Source organism: Crocodylus siamensis, chromosome 1 (genome assembly GCF_052110815.1).
Source record: "Crocodylus siamensis isolate JL-2025a chromosome 1, ASM5211081v1, whole genome shotgun sequence".
NCBI classification, from domain to species: Eukaryota; Metazoa; Chordata; order Crocodylia; family Crocodylidae; genus Crocodylus; species Crocodylus siamensis.
This window is the reverse complement of record NC_143395.1, coordinates 281,715,092-281,734,391: the sequence shown is the minus strand read 5'-3', so window position 1 is coordinate 281,734,391 and position 19,300 is coordinate 281,715,092. Positions and strand designations below refer to the sequence as shown.

The 19,300-nt window shown below is 41.6% G+C and overlaps 1 protein-coding gene across 2 annotated transcripts in view; it reads left to right on the top strand.

The window, feature by feature from the left end:
- The window catches only part of WWC3 (WWC family member 3), a 159,302-nt gene that overhangs the window by 77,848 nt on the left and 62,154 nt on the right, over nt 1–19,300 (top strand). For both annotated transcript variants that reach the window (XM_090063951.1, XM_090063946.1), the window contains exons 6-8: nt 1,620–1,749; nt 8,246–8,395; nt 9,892–9,965. In XM_090063951.1, the coding sequence (XP_089920077.1) occupies nt 1,620–1,749; nt 8,246–8,395; nt 9,892–9,965 (354 nt within the window). The remainder of the gene's footprint in view (nt 1–1,619; nt 1,750–8,245; nt 8,396–9,891; nt 9,966–19,300) is intronic.

The following is a 19,300-nucleotide window of genomic DNA, read 5'->3' as shown; positions in this document are numbered from 1 at the left end:
TTTTTGAAAAATGTATAGGCTATATACAAGAAAATAAGGCAATATAAGTTTCCAACTTATGATGCATTCCCTCTTTGGGAAGATATAGCTGCTCCAAGCAGAAGTTATTGACATAGGTCAATTAGACTGCTGTAGTACAGAAAGGTAGAAAAATCAAACTGTGAATTGTGAGAGCTGTATCTTTTCTTAGTGAACACAGTCATTTTCCTTCTGTCATTTAGTCTAATCATATCAGAACCTTAAACCAGTGCTTCCAATCCTTAACATTCAATGAGTGAATAACCGTTAAGCATAATAACTTTTGAGTGCTTTTTATTGTTTGTAGTTTAAAAAGTCATACTTTTCACTTCCTGACAATCGAGAAAGTGCATGTTAAACTTTTTAAAACTGAAACTGAGTTTCTTATTTTTGACTTCTGGAGCTGGGGCTATTGGGAAGAAACACCAGATATAATGAGACTTGCAATATCAGTACAATTCGTAGTTTCTAAGTGCTTTTCTCAGTGTTTTCTGGTAACAAGCCTCCAGATATGCTGTCAAGCTGACAGTAGTTTTAGAGATGAAGCACCTAAATCCTTCTGGATTGGCTCTGAGGCATCAAGGTGAGCCATCTATAAATAGATTTCCACTTGAAGGAAGTTGAGCTAGCTACTCTTTTTAAGTTGGAGAGAAATATTATCTGATCTTGGTATAGGATGCAACTTTTGCTTTCCCAATTTCAGACCCAAAGATTTAGAATATGTTAGATGATTTTGAAATATCCTGGGACAGTTGCCTGGTTTCAGACTAGCATTGAGATCTGTATGTTAATGGAGAAAAAGCACTCTTGCCATGGACATTAATATCTAACAGAAAGAATGCCGTGATGGTGCTGGTTTTAAGCTGGATATATATTAGAGCTTCCTAACAATAAAACTTCAGACTACAGAAATATTGTCCTAGGAGAACTGAGAGTCCCTTCACTAGAAGCTTCCAAGACAAGAACAGAGTCCTAAAAATTTGTTGTTAAAAGCAATGCTACATTTGTCTAGTTGCCACTGCCCCCTAATTCACCTTTACCATGTGTGATATTGTTATCTAAGTTGGTTTTAAAGTTAAGGCTATTTTTATTGCATCCACATACTGTTTAAAGTTCATGTTTATGGTGGATGAGCTCTGTATCAGCAGATTAAAATCCTGAAACTTGTCAGTTCTGGAGAGCCCATTTTCTAGTCAGTTTTATAGTTCTTAGTGTATAGGCATCCAAACAAGTCACTGGGAGGAAACTAGTATATGAACTTATAGCATGTCAGTTCTTCTGTGGAAACTGCCCTGATACCCACTCTTAACACCATGGTAAATGCAAGAATTTATCATCACACTCGTATCCCACATTTGCTGCAGGGTCAGAGCCTGCTCATGGGCAGTAAACTGGCTTACCTCATGATAACTTGATTATGTGGCTACCTTTCCTATTTTGAATATTGAATGTTTTGCTAGTTCAAAGCAATTTATCATCTTATTCATACAAATAAAGGGACACATTAGCAAGAGTAGGGAATAAAGCCTGAGTATTTTTTTAATTTTTTTTAGGCATAGTTGTGTAATTAACTTACGAATTTGCCTACCTTTTGTTAATAGAATTGACCGGAAGATGTCAAGTGCTCATACAAACTATAAATTGGATGAAGCCCAAGCTATAATGAATGAACTCCGAAGCATAAAGAAAGCTATATGTATGGGTGAAAAAGAAAGGCAGGACCTCATGCAGGTAAGAAACTTGCTTCTGGACAAATAGCTGTAGAAAGGTAGGTGTCTTCCTTGATTCCCCTATTTTTTTGTTTGTTTGTTGGCAGCAGAAGAATTTCCATGTTGTTCTGATTTAGTTTGCCAATGTCAGACACAGTAGACCTTCTCTAAAACTTTCCTGTTTCGCTTTACCTTTTTAAGTCAGATTGATCCATCTTCTGTTTTATCGTAGCAGCTAGAGGTGCCATGCTGGTTCTATGTTGTACTAGTTTATGTAGCTGGAATGTAATCTGATAACGATGGCTTATTCCCGTGTCACAGATTCCTCCAGGGAAGTGCTTTCTCCACACTTCTGGCTTTGTCTGGTTTCTCTGAGTACCCCTGAATCCAGGCCAGGCACAGCTTCTAGAGTAGGGGAGAGCCCCAAGTCCTTCCAAATCGGAGATCCTGGCCATTTGGTTGCTGACCCTCCCCAGCTCTCTTGCAGCCCTTTCTCAGAGAACTACCTTCTAGTTTACTCCTTGGAGAGGGACTTTACCTTTTCAATAGGGAAAGGAGTACACTTCAAGTTTTAAGCATCAAAGCAGCCAGATTCTCTTCAGTAGTTGAGGCATAGGTCACCCAACAAGAAAACCCCCTGTTCCCTTAAAAGGGTTAAGCAGTGCCCCCAACCCAGTCCAGTGCACAGAACCCTAAATACCTCAAGGATAACTTAACTGTTCCTTCCCCAGTCCACACAGCCCAAAGTATACCGAAGTAGCCTGCCATCCCCTTGCTTTAGACTGTCTAGCTCACAGGCCAGCACCTGCTTTTTATGTGAGATGCTTATCTCGATCTCCTTACCTTAATGCCCATAGAGTGTTTCCTTCTAGGAATGAGTATCAAGCCCACCTAAAACTTCAGCAGTTCCTATTCAGAGCTATTCAGTTCTTTGCTGAAGGCCCCTCTTTTCACCTCTGGCAACTCTGGGACCCAACAAGGATTCCATTGATCTTTCTTTCCCCATGTACGAGCTAGTCCGGGAAACCTGAAGCATTCAAAATTATTGCAGCATGAACACATTTAAACCATAAATATTACAGCAAGAAATGTAGTCTGTCACAGCCTCCCTTGTTAAAATGGGACAGACTGGGGCTCCACTTGAGCTTAACTGCCTGAGTTTTTATCCAGCTTCTTGAGTGTGTTTTACAGCCTGCCCTGCATTCTGTGCTGCTGTGGCTATTACTATTGGTTCTTGGGCTAGTTAGTTCACAGCTGGCACAGGAATGCCTGCATGAGCGTCAGTCACAGCAGTGACTGAAGCATAGACTTAAATTTGTGTAAACCTGGAGAAATGACAAGGCTGTCTGTTAAATTAGTGTTAGAACCGTTAGAGGTAAAAGACAGTGTCTTGGTTGTCTAACAGTTAGGAGCTAATAAATTAAAATGATTTTTCCAATGTGTTTTTTCTGTCTCTCAGAAGTAGCCTCATGGTGGTGTTCTGCTAACTCTTTTGTTAAATATTGTGGGTAGTTTGTAATTTACATTATCATGCATTCCCATAGTTATACAGTTATTCAGTCTCTGAAGTATTACCCAAAGGTCGGTTGATGGACTACAAAACCTTGTTCAGCTAGAAAGAACAGTGGAGTCTATTAAAACTTTCAGTCCTGGCAACTTTCAACATATTTGGTATTTTGTGTTTGCCAGTTTTTAAAATGGACCTTCCACAGGCCTTGCTAGTTAAAAAAAATTATTAAGGCAGTTCTTCCTGGATGCATTGATGCACATTTTGGGAAACTAAATGGTAATCTACAAACTTATGTGTGAAAATGGTCTTGGATAATTTCAACTACTGAAGTTGTTTTAACCTAATTCTACCAACTAGAATTTTTTTATTTTCAGTCTAAACCTAGCAACACTATGTCCAGCTGAAGACTTTTAAAGTCTTTAGAATTCCATATTTTAAAGAAGTTTGAAGAACAATAGTGGTGGCCCCAAAGGGGTATTTCCAGAAATGTAGTCTGTGCAGGATCAAGCACCATGGACTGAAATGACTCATTTGGCAAGCCTGGAATAGAAAACACACAAAATGAATGAGAGATTTAGAGAGATACTTGTCCTTTTTTCTTGGGGGTCTGTGATGGACAGGAATTTATATTGTTACAGTTTTATATTATTGCCAGTTTGTTTTTTTCATTTCATAGTATTTAATGTTAATGTATTCTACATTTATTTGTTATGCCATCCATCTTTCTATATACCTTCACAATTCCAACGAAAATCCAAAGGATTTTCATCCTTTAACTGGTAGATATATTCTATACATTTCCAGCAGTTTAGTTACAAATCCTTCTTTCTGTTTTTTTTCCCTGATGCTTCTTGTATCATCTCTATTCACTTAACATAGAGCCAGTATAAAGTCTATTTAAATGTTTCCCTAAATAGGTCAGAGTTTGATTGTGTTTACGGACCTAGGAGTTGTAGAGTCGGCTTGACCATGCAACCGTTAAAATTTAAAATTACTTATAACAGGACAAGAGAAAAAAAATATTTGTTTGTGTTACTGGAAACCATTTTTAGAAAAACTGCAATTTAGAGGTTTTGGAAATATTGTGTAAACACTTGGCAGATCATTCCAAAAAAAGGAAAGGAAATTTTGTACTGTTGCTTTAATCTAAATCTGTCTGGCGTAGGCAGTAGACCTAAACATAGAGGTGACTCAGTCTTGTGTAGGTGCTTGGAAAAATTGTAGCTTTTGTAGAATATGGTAATTGGATCAAGATATACGTGGGAGATGAGTTTGAGGAAGGAAGAAGTGGTCAGGATTAAACTGGGTGCTGTGGTTACAAAAAATGCCAAATATATGGTGTCACTGCTCCAGCAAGATACTTGAATGTTCATACAAGTTTGAGAAATCAAGGTGTGTGGTTAGGCTGCTGAGAATGCACAAGCATGCTTTTTCCCCTTTTCCTGATTTTAATATCTGTTCCTGCACATGTATTAATATTATTGTCATCTTTGGGAGCAAGAAAGCATTTGCTTAATGTAGGTGGGGGATCTATTAAGCAATTTTGTGGAAGCTCTGTTTTGCATCTGTCCTAAAATGTAGAATTTTTATGTGATTGACTCATACCAAATAGATACACACTCCCAAGGTAAAGCTAAGAGTAGATTAGCAATAAAGCATCAGAATTAATTTCTTTGGCTTTCAGTTCCTCGGCAATTTGTGATTTCAGATTTAACCTCAGAAATGATTTTTTGTAATTTATCTAGGATTCATTTAGGACTACCTGGCCTTACACCAACCAGGGGATTGTGTGGATACAGGTGCACAGTGAATTGTCTGTTGTGAAGCTCTTGATACTTCCTAAAATATTTTTAGTAAGCAGTTCAACCAGTTAGTAGGAGTGCACTGATAGAGGTTTTTGAGGCCAATAGTGATAGCCAATATTTAAGGAGGTATATGAATTGGTACCAATTTGATTTCCGATACAGGTATCTCTAGCTGTAGTTCAGTGTGTTGGGTGGGAAGGGACATGGGGGGGACAGATCAATGCCCCCTATGGTGAGGGAGGGTGCAGGGGCAGGTGTTGCCCAGGCAGGGGAGAGGGGGACAGAGCCATGGCTTCTGGGGCAGTTCACGCCACTGCTTGCAAACTCTGGATTGCATTGGGTGGGCTACAGCCAGGGCTGTGCAGAGCTCTTCTTAGTGGGGCTGGGCTTGGAGTACGTGCTGGTGGTGCTGGAGGGATGCAGCATCCTCCCAGCGCTGCTGGCACTTGCTCTGAGCCCAGCCCCCACCAAGAAGAGTCCTGTGCAGATCTGGGGGAGACCCCCCTGGGGTGTAAGCAGCAGTGAGAGGCCACCCCCGCCTCACCCCCCAATGACCTATGACTTTGACCCATGCCTGCCTTGTCCCTTCCCCCTCCCCCCCGCCTGGGTCCCTGCCCCCTCCACCACTGTGGGGGACATTGATCTGCCTCCCTCCCACACCCCTTCCCTCCTCCGTCCCTTTCCACTACACTAGATTTACCAGCTGGAGGCAGCTCTCTGCTGCTGGCTCTGCTTCTTGCTGCCTGAGTGCTGCACTATGGCTGTGCCCAGCATGGGCATTTATCGGCCAAAATATCGGCCCTATCAGGCTGATATCCGATATAGCCAGTTTCTTTATATCGGTACTGATCTGATATCGGACTGAAGACGGATTGGTACACGTCTACCACTTAGGAGTGCTGAGTAAATGATTTTAGGTTTGACTGTTATAGGTAGGACCACTTTTGACTTTATGGAGATCTCACCAAGACTTGCACCATAAACACAGAGCCTGGAGCATTGCCATACATGGCCACAGACTATGGCTCAGAGTGATACCAGGCACTGATAGCCTTCTTGGCCTGGCCCCTTAGGTCTGTAGGTAGTGCCCAGGAAATAAAGCCAATGTCTAGACCCCTGTACTCATGTAGGGAGCCAAAAACAGTGAAAGCCCCATGTCTAATCTAGAGACTTGCTAAGAGCAGTTAGGGGTAGAACAGTTCCTAAAGCTTGTTTTTACACTGCAGCTGTTCCATTCTTAAGTTATGGTAGTTTGGACTTTTGTTGGAACTTTTGCAAATAATATAGTATGAATGAATCATATGTACAAAATAGATTATACTTTATTTACATAAAGCCTCACTATTTAATCTTCAATCTCAGCAGTTATACAGATATATGTGGATGGTCACACGGACTTCTGGTGTTCTGAGTTCAGGTTAGAAATCAGCAGGTTGGATATTGTATTCATGTTATGCATTCCTGAAGCTTGAGGTTGGGATGAAGCTCTGGCCATGATGCAGTTTCCTTATTGTCTCAGCTGGGAGACTGATGAAAGTGGGGACTTTCAGTGGATGCCCAGGGAGAGAATTATTTCCAGTTCTTTAAGGGGTAGGTAAAACTCTAGACTTTTCCATTTACAGTCATCACTAGGATGACTCTCTGGCAGCATACTCTACTGGTGCTAGTTTGTTGACCCATGTGGTGATTTGAGGCTAAGTATGAAGCAAAGTAGAGAAAAGGCTGGAATGGCTAAAAAGCTTCATAGTGCAGTTGTATTTACTTCTCCTCACAGTGAACCTGGCAGTTATGTAGGCTTCTCTCAGGTTCCATGGTTGTTCTTGCTTCACTTGTAAGCAAGAGGGAAATGCCAGCAGTGCTGTTATTTTTCGGCATGTGAACTGCAGTTTGAGAACTGAGAAATATATCATTTTAGTTCTCTAATTTTTCATGTACAAAAACTAGGTTGTTGTAATCCCTTGAATCATACAGATCCCAAAGGATCAGCAATTTCAAATTAGCGTATTTCGTGTGGAACATCTTGAGACTGTATTCAGAAACCTCATATGAGTAGAGTGATTTTCACTGGCACTAAGTATTTACATTTTAGAATAATACTTTGTTAGGTTGCAGTCAGTTACCATGATCTTTAAGATCATAGTGAGTTACCTCGCTATGGTTTGACCCTCTGCCCCAGCGCAAGATCTTTCCTGCTCGGGGAAGGGGGTCAGACTCAATGATATGCTGAGGTCCCTTCCAACCCTAATATTTATGAATCTATTAACCTTAATTTTTAATAAAATTTGTTGATAAGTTATCTTTTGGTAATATTTAGGAAAACTATTTACTTCTAATGTAATCACAGTGAAGGAGGCTGTGGCTTCCCTCATGCATATCAGATTACACAATGTTACTTTTTAGTATGGCAAAGATTGCTTGCAGGAGAAGATCTGTAATCTAAGAAACAAATTACAAAATTCAAAACAGATCATTTTAGAGTCTGTAAAATGGATTTTTCTTTTAAACAAAGTCAACAACCCTAAAACGCCAAAGTTTCAAGTCTGAATGATCACGGCAGTAGCTTTCTTCCATTAATTAACATTTATGAAAGTTAAACCTTTGGCAGATAGCATTTTATTTGAACCTTTACTTTCACTATCTGCTCTGTCCACATATTTCACAATGTTGCTTCTTCCTCAGCCTAAATTATGAAACCTTTCTGCATGTATGAACTGTGGATAGTGAAGGCCAGGGATTAAACCAGCTGTGATTTAGGTTGAAACAATGGGAAATGTTTTTCAGGTGTGGTAGAGGATTGGCCATCACCATGGAATGCAACTCCCTTTGAAAGGTGAAAAGGGGCAAATGAAGCACAGCCTGATCTGCTGTCTCTTTCAGTATGGCTGCTGACAAATTGAAGATCAGAGTTACCCACATGGAAATTGAAGCTTCCATAGGTTCCCCCCGCCCCCCCAGTATGCAGTCATCTTGGATTTAAGTTGTTTTAATATATGCTTATCTGTGCCAAAAGTTTTCCTTTAATAAAAACTGTCGCAGAAAAAAATTACAATCAATTTTACTTTTCACGGATTCCTTCTCCATTGAAGTCCTGTCATGCTTCAGTTAAAAATAAATCGGCATTAAAAAACAAAAAAGTAGTACAACCAACATTTATATTCTGCTATTACTCACTTTTTTTTTTTTTGCTTAATGTTCTTTTTTAGAGCTTGGCTAAGCTAACAGATGGATTCCGAAATAGCTGTTGTATTACGGACTGTCTGCAGGACCTCCAGCAGAATTCTAGTTCGCTCAGTGACTCCTGTTTACCTCAACAGCACTATGATGCTTGTTCTCAGACTGACATTACTGGAGAGGTATGTGTTCCAATGTAAGATGTTAGTTGTAAAAAATAGGCTGCTTTTATCTTGGCATATGACTATGGCTCATTTTCCATTGTAATCTGAAGAATTTTTAGCTGTATGTTTAGAAGAACACTGAAGGGAAAAGACTTTACCCTGCTCAAAGAAATCCATTTTGGTTTAACAATGTGCAGATAACATTCAGTAGTGACATGTGTTTGGTTCCTATACTTGAGGATGATAAAGGCCTCTGAAATGTGCTCGCAGATCAGTGTAGAAAGGAATCAATTTCTTGGTTTACTCAACTTGGGTTCAGAGGATCACTTTCCCACCACCATCATGTTTGAGGGACACATTGCAGAGTTGACTGGGGAATACTTCTCCAAGAAGTGTTCACAAGCCTGCTAAGTCTATAGGTTGCATTAACAGTATTCATTATTCTTCTTATTTTGGTTCATTCTTTGTGTCCCCTTTCACTTACCATTATCAGTTTGATAAAACTGATGACTAGAAAGAAAGATAGAGATTTGTAAAGAAAATATTCCTATTGGACCATGAGGAATTTGAGAAAATTGAGCTTCCGGTAAACCACATATCACATGAATGAATGGAATAGTCATAGGGGGGAGTTGGGAAGCCACATAATCCTTATATATCCATAGGTAAGTAGGTATTTCTGTCCTTGGGAATACTCATTGAATATCATCCCAGGCTATTCTTGAAAACTCTATTCTTAAGTTTCTGTTAGAGTTTTTGTTAAGAAACTTTATGTATAATTATATAGGAATAATGTGTGAGATGCATGCGGATTGTATCTAATACACGTGCGATGGTGGACACTGACAAGCAGTGGACAAAGGGTCTAAAGCTTAATGGATTTGAGGGTGTGCATAGACTCTAGTCATTAAGTCAAACATGACAGGGAGAGGGGGTGGGGTTTACAGAAGAGATTGCTTCATCTTAGGTTGTAGGTACAGCTCATTGAATAAAACTTTTGACTGTAATTTATATCTAGGTACATTTTTAAATCAAGTTTTGATTTCAGGTGCTAAGATGTTGGCTAACAGCTCAACATTCAGAGAACATTGTTTTTAAAAGATGAAAACCCAATAAGGTTTTATTGACCTTTCCATAAACTAGCCACATTAAGCAATTTTATATATTGCAGTCTTTTGATGCATCAAATTCTTTACATTTTCGACTTGGACTAAAGGGAACCTTGGCAGTCAAACTAGTTTATTTTTTTACAAACTCTGAGCTTTTAATTTCCAGGAAGGAAATTTACTGAGCACAGTAGTTTTACATAGACAGTACCTTTAGGTATTTTATCAAAACCTGATTTTTGTAAGTTAAGAATCTGAAAGGTTCTTTTGAAGAAGTATTAAAAATATTGACTATTTTTAGTAAATTGGGGAGTTGGGAAGACTTTTTGTCTTTTACATTTTTTTTGTATTTAAATGCTGCTTCCTCACCCCATTTCTTTCTCTTCCCGGTCCTCAACACCCCAAAAGTTTGGTTTGGATGATAAAACAAGGCTTGTGGACAAAGTAAGACTGAACTGGCAATACGAAGAAGCCAAAAAGAGGTAAGTAAATTTAAGCTTTTGTTTGTATTCTTTGTAACTGAGGTTTAGATGTGTATTTCGATCCAGGCATCTATATTCATTTCAGGACTTATGTTGAAGCAGTTTTAGAAAGGTTAATTAACTGAATTTTTTTTGGCAGTGGAGGCTTAATTTTATGTTGATGCTATCATTAAAATTAGTTTGCAGAAGAAAATCCAGATGTATCAGTAGCCGTAGATAAACAAGGAATCATAATAGTTCAACTAAAGATGTTTTAAATTGATTTTGTTGATGTGTTAAGTGTCATAAAACAATTTAAACCTAACTTATCTCTCCAGTGTGTGTAAGTAAATAACAGTGACATGCCAAATCTATAGTAAAAATGGTGTAAGTCTTGTAACGCAATAAGATGAATGCAAATCAGTTTTATAGCTGAATGACAAGGCTTATAAAAATGAAATTATGTTCATTAACAAGGGACATTTTTGTTTTAAAATATTTTAAAATTGGTTCATCCTTCATTAATTCCTTTAATCTATTTGTTTTAATGATTTGATTAGGCTTTGGCTCTATAAAAATAAACTGGAATCTTTCCTGGATTATATATTATCAAGATAATTGTTAACTAATTTGAGTTTTTAGTGCCAGACTTGCAACTTCAGTGTACTCAGATTGCGTGCTCAGTTACAGCTCTGCAACTTGAATGAAACACAATTGTCAGTGATTGAGGATGCTATTGTGTATCTGTTCATTTGAGAAGCCGGAGCTGGTGGATCTCTGTTATGGCTTTTGACAGTTATAAGACCCTGTTATTTATAAGAATGAGGTTAGAGAAAAATAATTGCTTTCCTCATTTGTTGAAGAATTCTAGCTTTTTTTAAGAAGCTGTACTTACCTCATGCTTTGAATTAAGCATATAAAATTTGGTAAGGGAGGCTGTCTTTGTGTTAGAGAGCATCTTTTGCTATCCTTGTGAAATCTGCAGAGTTATAAGGGTATAGTAATCATAGTTGTCACATGCTTTCTAGACACTTGAGGGATCTAACAGTCCAACCATGCCAGTGACCCATGTTGAGGTTCCATAATATATCAGATCAATGGGCCACATGATGCCACATGATGGACTTTTCCTACCTATTTTATTTTTTTAAAACCTAGGGCGTTAAACAGACCATTGTATTCAAAGAACATTTTTCAAGTTGTAAAGTAATCGGTAATTGGAAAATGATTAAGCCTATTTAATAGAAATGCCTGTGCAGTCCTTATTCAGTGTTTTTATATATTTTGTTTACAGCTCTTCATTATATTGTGTGAGGGCCGCATAGGTAGCTCTTCCCCTTGACAGGTGCTCTGCCCCCTTGTTGCCATCCTGGGACGGGAAGTTCTGCCCTGTAACCCATGACCTTTGCCACCAGAAATCCCTCCCCTTGCCCTGGAAGTACTCATTTCAGCAAGGGGTTTTGCCATCTCAGAACCAGAAGAGTACCAAATTATATTCTAAAAAGCGAACATTTAAAACATCCATTAATTTGATTTAAAAAATATTTTTGCCCTGGTTTACATGTGTTTCTGTAGTGTACAGAGAGGTGATTGTATATTAATATAATATGTTATTATATATAATAGCTTAACATGAAGTCTTACCCTTGTACGGGGATAGGTTTGTGGGGGGCTGTGGGTGTGTGGGTATGTTGGGTGTGGGTGTCTGTTGGGTGTAGATAGGTGTGGGGGCTGTGTGTGTGTGTGGATATGTGGTATGGGAGCTGTGTGTAGGGGGGAAGGTGGCTGGAGTATGAGGGGGTGTGGGGGTCTGCATGTATGGCAGTGTGAGGTGCTGTGGGTATACATGTATGGTGGGGTGTCTGTGTGGGACTTGCCCTATGAACGTGAACATGCACACACACATCGTGAGCCACATGGTGTGTAGCAGGACAGGGGCAGGAAGGCAGGGAAATGGCTGAGGGTGGGATGTTGGGCTCCTGACTTCTGTTGCCAGCTCCCCCTGGATCCTACTGTTCCTGGATCTTTTCGTCTTTGACAGGAAACCAGGAACAGATAAATATTTTCTAATTTTTTTAGTGGTCTCAAAGGCTGGATAGACTGGCCTGATCATTTTCGAGCCACAGGCTATATTTTGCCCACCCCAGCCTTGCAGCCACTCCCAAACGACTGGTCTAAGAGACAAAACATCCCAGCAACCACTTTAACTCACTGTTCCCCCTCTCCAGGTTACAGCACTGCCAGGCCATCCCTGACTCTGATTCTCTCTGTCCTAGTAGTGCATGGCCTGCTTGCAGTTCTCCCCTCACCAGACTGAGCTGGCAGGAGCTCCTCTCTTGGCAAGGCCCAGAGCTACATCCTCTTCCTGCCTCAGAAACCTAGGTTTATATCCCCTGGGCCCTTCCCCCATTCTGTCAAATGTTCTCCTGACTGGCTGCAGGTGTGGCCAGACCCTTGGACATGTCTACATGTGCAGTTAATTCATAGCAATAAACTCTGGTACTACTGGAGTTTATTGCTACTGGGCACCGCATTTAAGTGTGTGCCCAGGACCACAACACAAAAGCTAAGTCACAACAGCTGAGGCTGGCAGGGAACCTGGGGGGTCAGCCTGCTAGCCTGGGGTTGCTCAGACCTGGCTCAGTGTGCTATGGTAGGGTGGCTGGGGCACGAGGGTGCTTCAGTGCAGAGCTAGCTGGCAGGCTCCCGTCAGTGTCTACACATGTGTTACTGCACAGGAAATAACTGCAGTAGGATAGTACTTGTATTTACAAGTACTAACCTATGGCGGCAATTATTAGTTTACTGCAGCTTAATAGTGCTGCATGTGTAGATGTGAAGGTTTTACTGTGGAGCTGAGTAGGCTGCTCTGCAGTAAATAACTGGTATAAATGTGCTCCTTAAGCAGCAGCTTACTGCCTAGGCTGCAGTTGCTCTCCTTCTACCTTCCCCCTGCAGCTGACCCCTGTTTCACTGTGTGGGGCTCTTTCTGCTGCAGTTTCTACCTTAAAGTAACAGGAGCCCTCTGGCTCTCTGTTATAGGGCCATCATCTCTGGAGTTTCTCAAGGACACCTGAGCACAGAGGAAAGCACCAATTGGCAGGCCACCTGGGGACCATATCCACCCAAAAGCTTTCCCTCCCAACCTTCCCCCTTATTCTAGGATTGCCTTAAAGTTTCCAGGCCCAAAGGCTCATAATTTTTTCTCCCAGGTCAGATTGGAACCTTCCACCCTTACGTCTTGCTGCTCCTGATACAGCAGTGCTGGCAGGTCATCTGTGTACTTTATTCAGGCTGTCAGAGACTCCCTGGAGCTGTGAGGAACAAAGCCTCGGATGCTGGAGTGCTATGTGTAATTGTACAGGCATTCCACATAGTGATGAAAACATTGCACTGCCAAGAAGCTCCTCTTTGAAAGAGGTAATATTTGTGGAGGTTTTGCCATGGTTTAAGTGCTACAGACGAGGTGCACCGATATATCGGTCGCATATCAGATCAACACCAATAAAAGGAAAATTAATGTTATCGGCTATCGACTTTTCTTGGCTGGTGTAGGCGATAATGTTACCAATAAATGCTGTGTGAATGCATGTGGCCAGGAATGCAGCCTGACAGCTTGGAGAGCAGCATTCTGCTAGTAAGGGCGTGGGGGAGGGAAAGAGTGTGCAGGGGGGCAGATTGAGGTCCCCATGGTGAGAGAGTGAGTGGGGAAGGGGCAGGTGCTGCCCAGCCAGGGCAGTGACTGGAACCCCGGGGCCAGGAGTGGGATGGAGGCATAGGCGGCTTGTCCAGAAGGTGTGGAGGGATGAGGAGAGGGGGTATCTCTCTGCTGCCCCATGCATGTTCCCAGGAGAGGCATGGGGGGGCATGTGCCCCCTTAGACTTTTGTGCAGGGTGGAGGTGGGCTGCCCACTGTGTTCTTGGGGTCAAAGGCAGTGCTAGTCTCTTCCCGGTAGCGGGGCTGGGCTGTGGTTGGGCTTGAAAAAGGGTGGGCTCAGCTGCGCGGAGCTGGCAGCAGTGGTCACACTGCAAGGGGTGGCTATGGGGAAATGTATAGTGGCTATAGCCCCCCACAAGACTCCATGCTTGGGGTACTCTGCTCTGCTGCCTTTTCCTCAGGAGTCCTGCACTGTGGGGCGGGCAGGAGACATATGGCCAGTGAAGGGCTCCTGAGGAAAAGGCAGCAGAGCAGAATGCCTTGAGCAGGGGTGGTGCTGGGGGGGAGAGGGGCTTGGGAAGCTATAGCCCCAAATTATCCCTAGCCACCCCTCCCAGCACTGCTACCACTGCTTGGTTGGCTCCTGCCTGCTCTGACCCCAGCCTTGGCCTAGCCTCCCCACCAGAAAGAGGCTGGTGCAGCCCGTGGCCCCGAACCCTCAGTGGGGAGCCTGCCTCCACCCTGCACGCATATCCGGGGGGGAGGCACATGCCCCCCCATGCTTCTGTGGGTGGTCTGCACAGCAGCAGGGAGCTGCCTACAGCTCCATCCTGACCCGGGTTCCTATTCACTACCCTGGCTCAGCAGTACCTGCCCCTTCCCTACTCCCTTCCTCCCTCCTTCACCATGGGGCTTTGATCTGCCCTCCCCCACACACCCTTCCCCGCCAATAGACTTAACAGCAGGACACTGCTCTCCAGGCTGACTGGCTGCATTCCTGTGAATCGGATATCGGTTCGTTATTGGCCAATATGGCTAGTTAATTGGCTATCAGTATCAGCCAAGAAAATCTTTATTGGTGCACCCCTCCTATAAACCATTGGAATGGCTATAGACTCTCATTTTGCAGTTCTACAAGGGCATTTCTAGTGCTTCAAATGTAATGCCTGTCCATGGCTTTAGTTCTGAGTTAGATCAGGTTAATGTATCATGAGCCACGGGGAAGGAAAGAACTGGAATATGAGTCACTAGATATTGTCTTTCATATAATTGGGAAGATATGACTGAAATATGATTCATAGAATAAAGCACCATTTTAACACACTTCTTGCTAACCACTGCAGCCTCCCTATCTCCCTACAGAGCATGGTCAGTGTCTTACTAAGTCTAGAGGTGGAGGCCGTAGGAATTGATAAGGGTCTTGGCTTGGACAGTAATGAAAGGCCATATATGTTGCCAGGCTTACCTGTGTCTTGCTGTGTAGGTCACTTTTTATTTGAATTTCTCTGGGGACTTTCTTTGCCTTTCCCAGAATAATTATTGTGTTCTGGTATAGGGAAAAGTCTATTGTTTGCTTTTTTTTTTTTGGTTATTGCTTGTAGCATAAACACACGAGTAGAAATTATGAGCATATAGCCAAGTATCAAATACTTGTGTTATTTGAATATCAGTAATGACTTAGTAAATAGCGGATTAAATATAGATTTTTAAACAATTTATTAAAAAGGCTCTCTTTATTAAAAATAACTTTTTTCATTACAATAAGGATACAGTTTTGCTGTCCAGGAATAACAGCTTTGACAATGGCTTGTTGTTCTACAAAACCATGTTAGTTCCTTTAAAAGGGTAGCATTATTTTTCCCTGTATAATACATAGTAGTAATCAGCTTTTTAACTTTCAAGTGAAACTGCACAAAGCTCATTGCCCCTACCAGTTATCTCTGTGGTCACATTCTTCATTTATCATGCATTCCTTTCCCTTCGCTTGGTGGCATTTCTGTAGAGCTTTTGTCTCCACTAAATATTTTTGCGTTCAGCCCTGCTTGGCTGGTGAAATATCTACTGTAGCTGCACAGTGTGGGTGATGGAATGTGCTGTGCTGGATTAAAACCTACAAACTAAAAAACTGAAATGCTGCAGTGTATATTAACTGTAAGATGTTTTACCAGGATTCTGTCTGCCAAAGAGAACATGGAATCAATATGTTATGCTAAAAGTGCAGACTGAATCAATACAGTGCCCTTGTTTATTTCTAAAAGGAATACAGTTTTTAATGAGAACAAAAACACACTGGAAGCTTTAATTGGGCACGTGTTCTAACTCTCAGGGGTTAGAGTAGTTTCAGATAGCAGTGACCTATGTCTTTGCTATCTAGTTAAGGGGAAAAACATTAGTGGCAATTAAAATTTTTTCCTGGTTAATACTTTCTACATCTCTCCCCCCATTCCCTGTTGAAGGCAATCTGATTTGAAATTTCTCTCTAAAAATACTCAATCCTAAACCATACTGAATGACTTGATATTTAAGTGAATGAAGACATGCACTGAGTTTTTCTTCAATTTCCCACTGTAAGGAAGTTGGATAATTTGCTCCTCTAGTCTTGTATTTGTAATGATCAAAAAAAATCTTGTTGGAACCTGTATTGTGGGTCCTGTATTGTGGCAGATTTTTATGTTGTTACATAGATGTAGTTAGGCTGGCGCATGGTACCACTGGCTGCCCCATTATGAACCAGGCCCGTACTGTCATTGGAGTTGTACCAGAATAAAAAAGCAGCATTGTCATTACTTCATTGCAGATTTTCTTCAGTCTAGACAAGCCTGTAATTGGATTTTAAAATCATTTATATTACTTAGTGAAATTCCTTCTGTTGTCCTTAATGTGGCATAAAATATTTTGACATGTCTAGTCAGTTAAATAAAGGCTAGATGTATGCTGAAGGAGCAACATGTCAGTGAATTTCTGTACAGTGAAGTGAATAGCAGTTACTGTGTTGGAAAACAGATGCTGCCATGTTATATCTGTACTCACTTATAAGCTCCAGTTTAGGAGCTTAAGTTTAGTGTAAGTTTGGCTATCTCTTCTGTTCCCCTTAAAAATAGCAGTTATACCACATTTTTTCAAAGTTGATTTTGATATTTAAATAAGCAGTAATTAGCCTCTCCTCCTCTTTTACTGCTACAGCAGGGAAAATAAATCTGGGGGGTCAAATCACCCTCTTGCTCTCTACCCTCCTGACCTTCTTCCCGCTGCATCCCTCCCCCCTTCACTGTCAGACCCTGCTCTCCCTGAGCACATGGAATTAAGGAACGAATCTGAAACTCTGACCTTGAAATAAACATGCCTGTAGTCATTAGTCATGAACCAAGACTGCAAACACTAAGTCATAGATTTAGTTCATCCAGAAAGGATGCATTTTAGATTTTTTGAAACTGTTGCAAATTTTAGCACATGTACTCCATAAATACATTTTGAAGCACCATTTTTGTACCAATTTATATATAGTACAAACTATGCATGATATTACTTCAAAGCCAGAAGGCATCCCCATAAGCAGACCCTGCTTGAAGCAGATGCCTTAAAAGCCAAAAGGCATCCCAATAAGCAGACCCTGTAGCTCAGTACTGCTCAGTTTGTGTGAGTACTCCAAATACCTCTCCAGAGGTCTAATGGCATTTTTATGGATGGTAATGGTGAACTTCATGTTTTTTCTTTTCCCTGTTTTAGATAATCCCCTGATTCTCATAGGAAACCTGCATGTTTTTAAGAGCTCAATCCTGGAGAATGTTGAGCAGTATGCCTCCAATCCGCTCCAAATACCTCTCCAGGATCCGTGTGTCTTACATTCATGACTGGAACTGGGTATTTTTGTTACAAGTCCTGGGATCCTCCAAAAATTTATGTGCAGATGAAGGGCAGGGTAATCTAGTCCGTCTCTGCCTCATGGAGCATGGGACTACACTAATCATATACGCCAGACTGAGAGAGGGGACAGTAAAGGGTTTCTGGGTGAACTGCTTGAGTCTCTGTTTAGTGATGTTTACCAGACATTTAAGACTGGTAAAGAAACAGGATTAATTGGCACAACTCTGCTATGGGGTAAAGAGGAAATGGAAATTATTCAGTGTAGTGGCACACCATGACTTGAAAAAGAGCCAGCACTTGGGAGCCTCCATGTATTTTATTCACATGGGCTGCACCTCAGCCTTTTGGCTAAGATCAAGCATTTTTGGCACCAAGGGGAGGGTGTCAAGGCTGGCTCTGGCAGTTTCCCATCGAAAGAACACGCACCCAGTTTTTTGTTCATTTTTTTTTTTAAGGATGAAAAAATAAAAGGGTCCCATCAGGATGCTCAGTATGGGTCATACATTTTATAGTCCTACTTAGTGTCGGCTGCATTTAATCAACTTCATAGCTGGTTTCTATTAGTGAGTACATGCTGCTTTTGGCAGCAGTTTAAGGATAGACAGCATATTTAATGAGATTGCTGTGTATGCAGATGTAAGAGGAGGAAAATTCTTCCTAATATCTAACCTAAACATCCCTTGCTGCAACTTGAATGCATCTATTCTGTCATCTGCCACCACTGAGAACAGTCTAGCTCCATCCTCTTTTGAACCCCCATTCAGGTTGAAGGTTGATATTAAATCCCTCCTCTGTCTTCTGTTCTCTAGACTAAATAAACCCAATTCCCTCAGCCCAATTCCCCTGTCCTCATAGGTCATGTCCCCCAGCCCCCTTACCATTTCTCTTGTCCTCCACTGGACTCTCTTCAATTTGTCCACATCCTTTCTATAGTTGGGGGGGGTGGGGAGACCTAAACTAAACACAGTACTCCAGATGTGGCCTCACCAGTGCTGAATAGAGGGGAATAATCACTTCCCTTGACCTACTGGCAACACACCTGCCGATGCAGTCCAGGATGCTGTTAACCTTCTTGGCAACAAGGGCACACTGCTGGCTCATATTCAGCTTATTGTGCACTGTAACCCCCAAGTCCTTTTCTGCAGAACTGCTGCCCAGATCTGCAGAAATCATAAGTAGACTATCCTTGGAGCAGTAGCAGAGAGATAGGTTTGTCAGTTGTTCCTAAGTGGCCACAGAAAGGCTGGTGTCCCAAACTTTGATATGGATTATCAGACAGAATCAATTGGTGCCTCTAAGGTTATTAGTTAATAGAGATGGAAGGGCTAGGCTAAGCTGAGCCTAAGGCAACCTTCTGCACAGCAGCAGGTTAGGAAGAATTGCATTTTCTTCAGTAGCTCCTGGCTAGATACAGTCTCAGAGAAGTAGGGCTGTAGGATCTCCAGAGGTCATTCCATACAACCATAACCTAAACTCTACACAAGACTGCTGTCAGCCCTGAAAGAATATAGACCTAGCCCCCTAACCTGCCACATATAAATTAGAGGAACCATGGCAGCTAATGTCATGCTTCAAGAGGTCCTGGTTAGAGAGCCACAGCTACAGAGGAAGGCAAAAACCCCCACAGTCCATACCAATCTGATGATGGAGTACAATTATTTTCTGACCCCAAATATTATGATTGGTCTGATCCTGAGCAAAGGGGTAAGACCTTGTAGCTGTGAACCTCTAGCCTTGCTGCCAGCAGGAGAGTTGGCATACCCCAGTTGAAGTCCCCAGCCTTTGTGCTAGTCAATACCTAGTGCCTCTAGGGAGGCTTAAAAACTCTCTGACG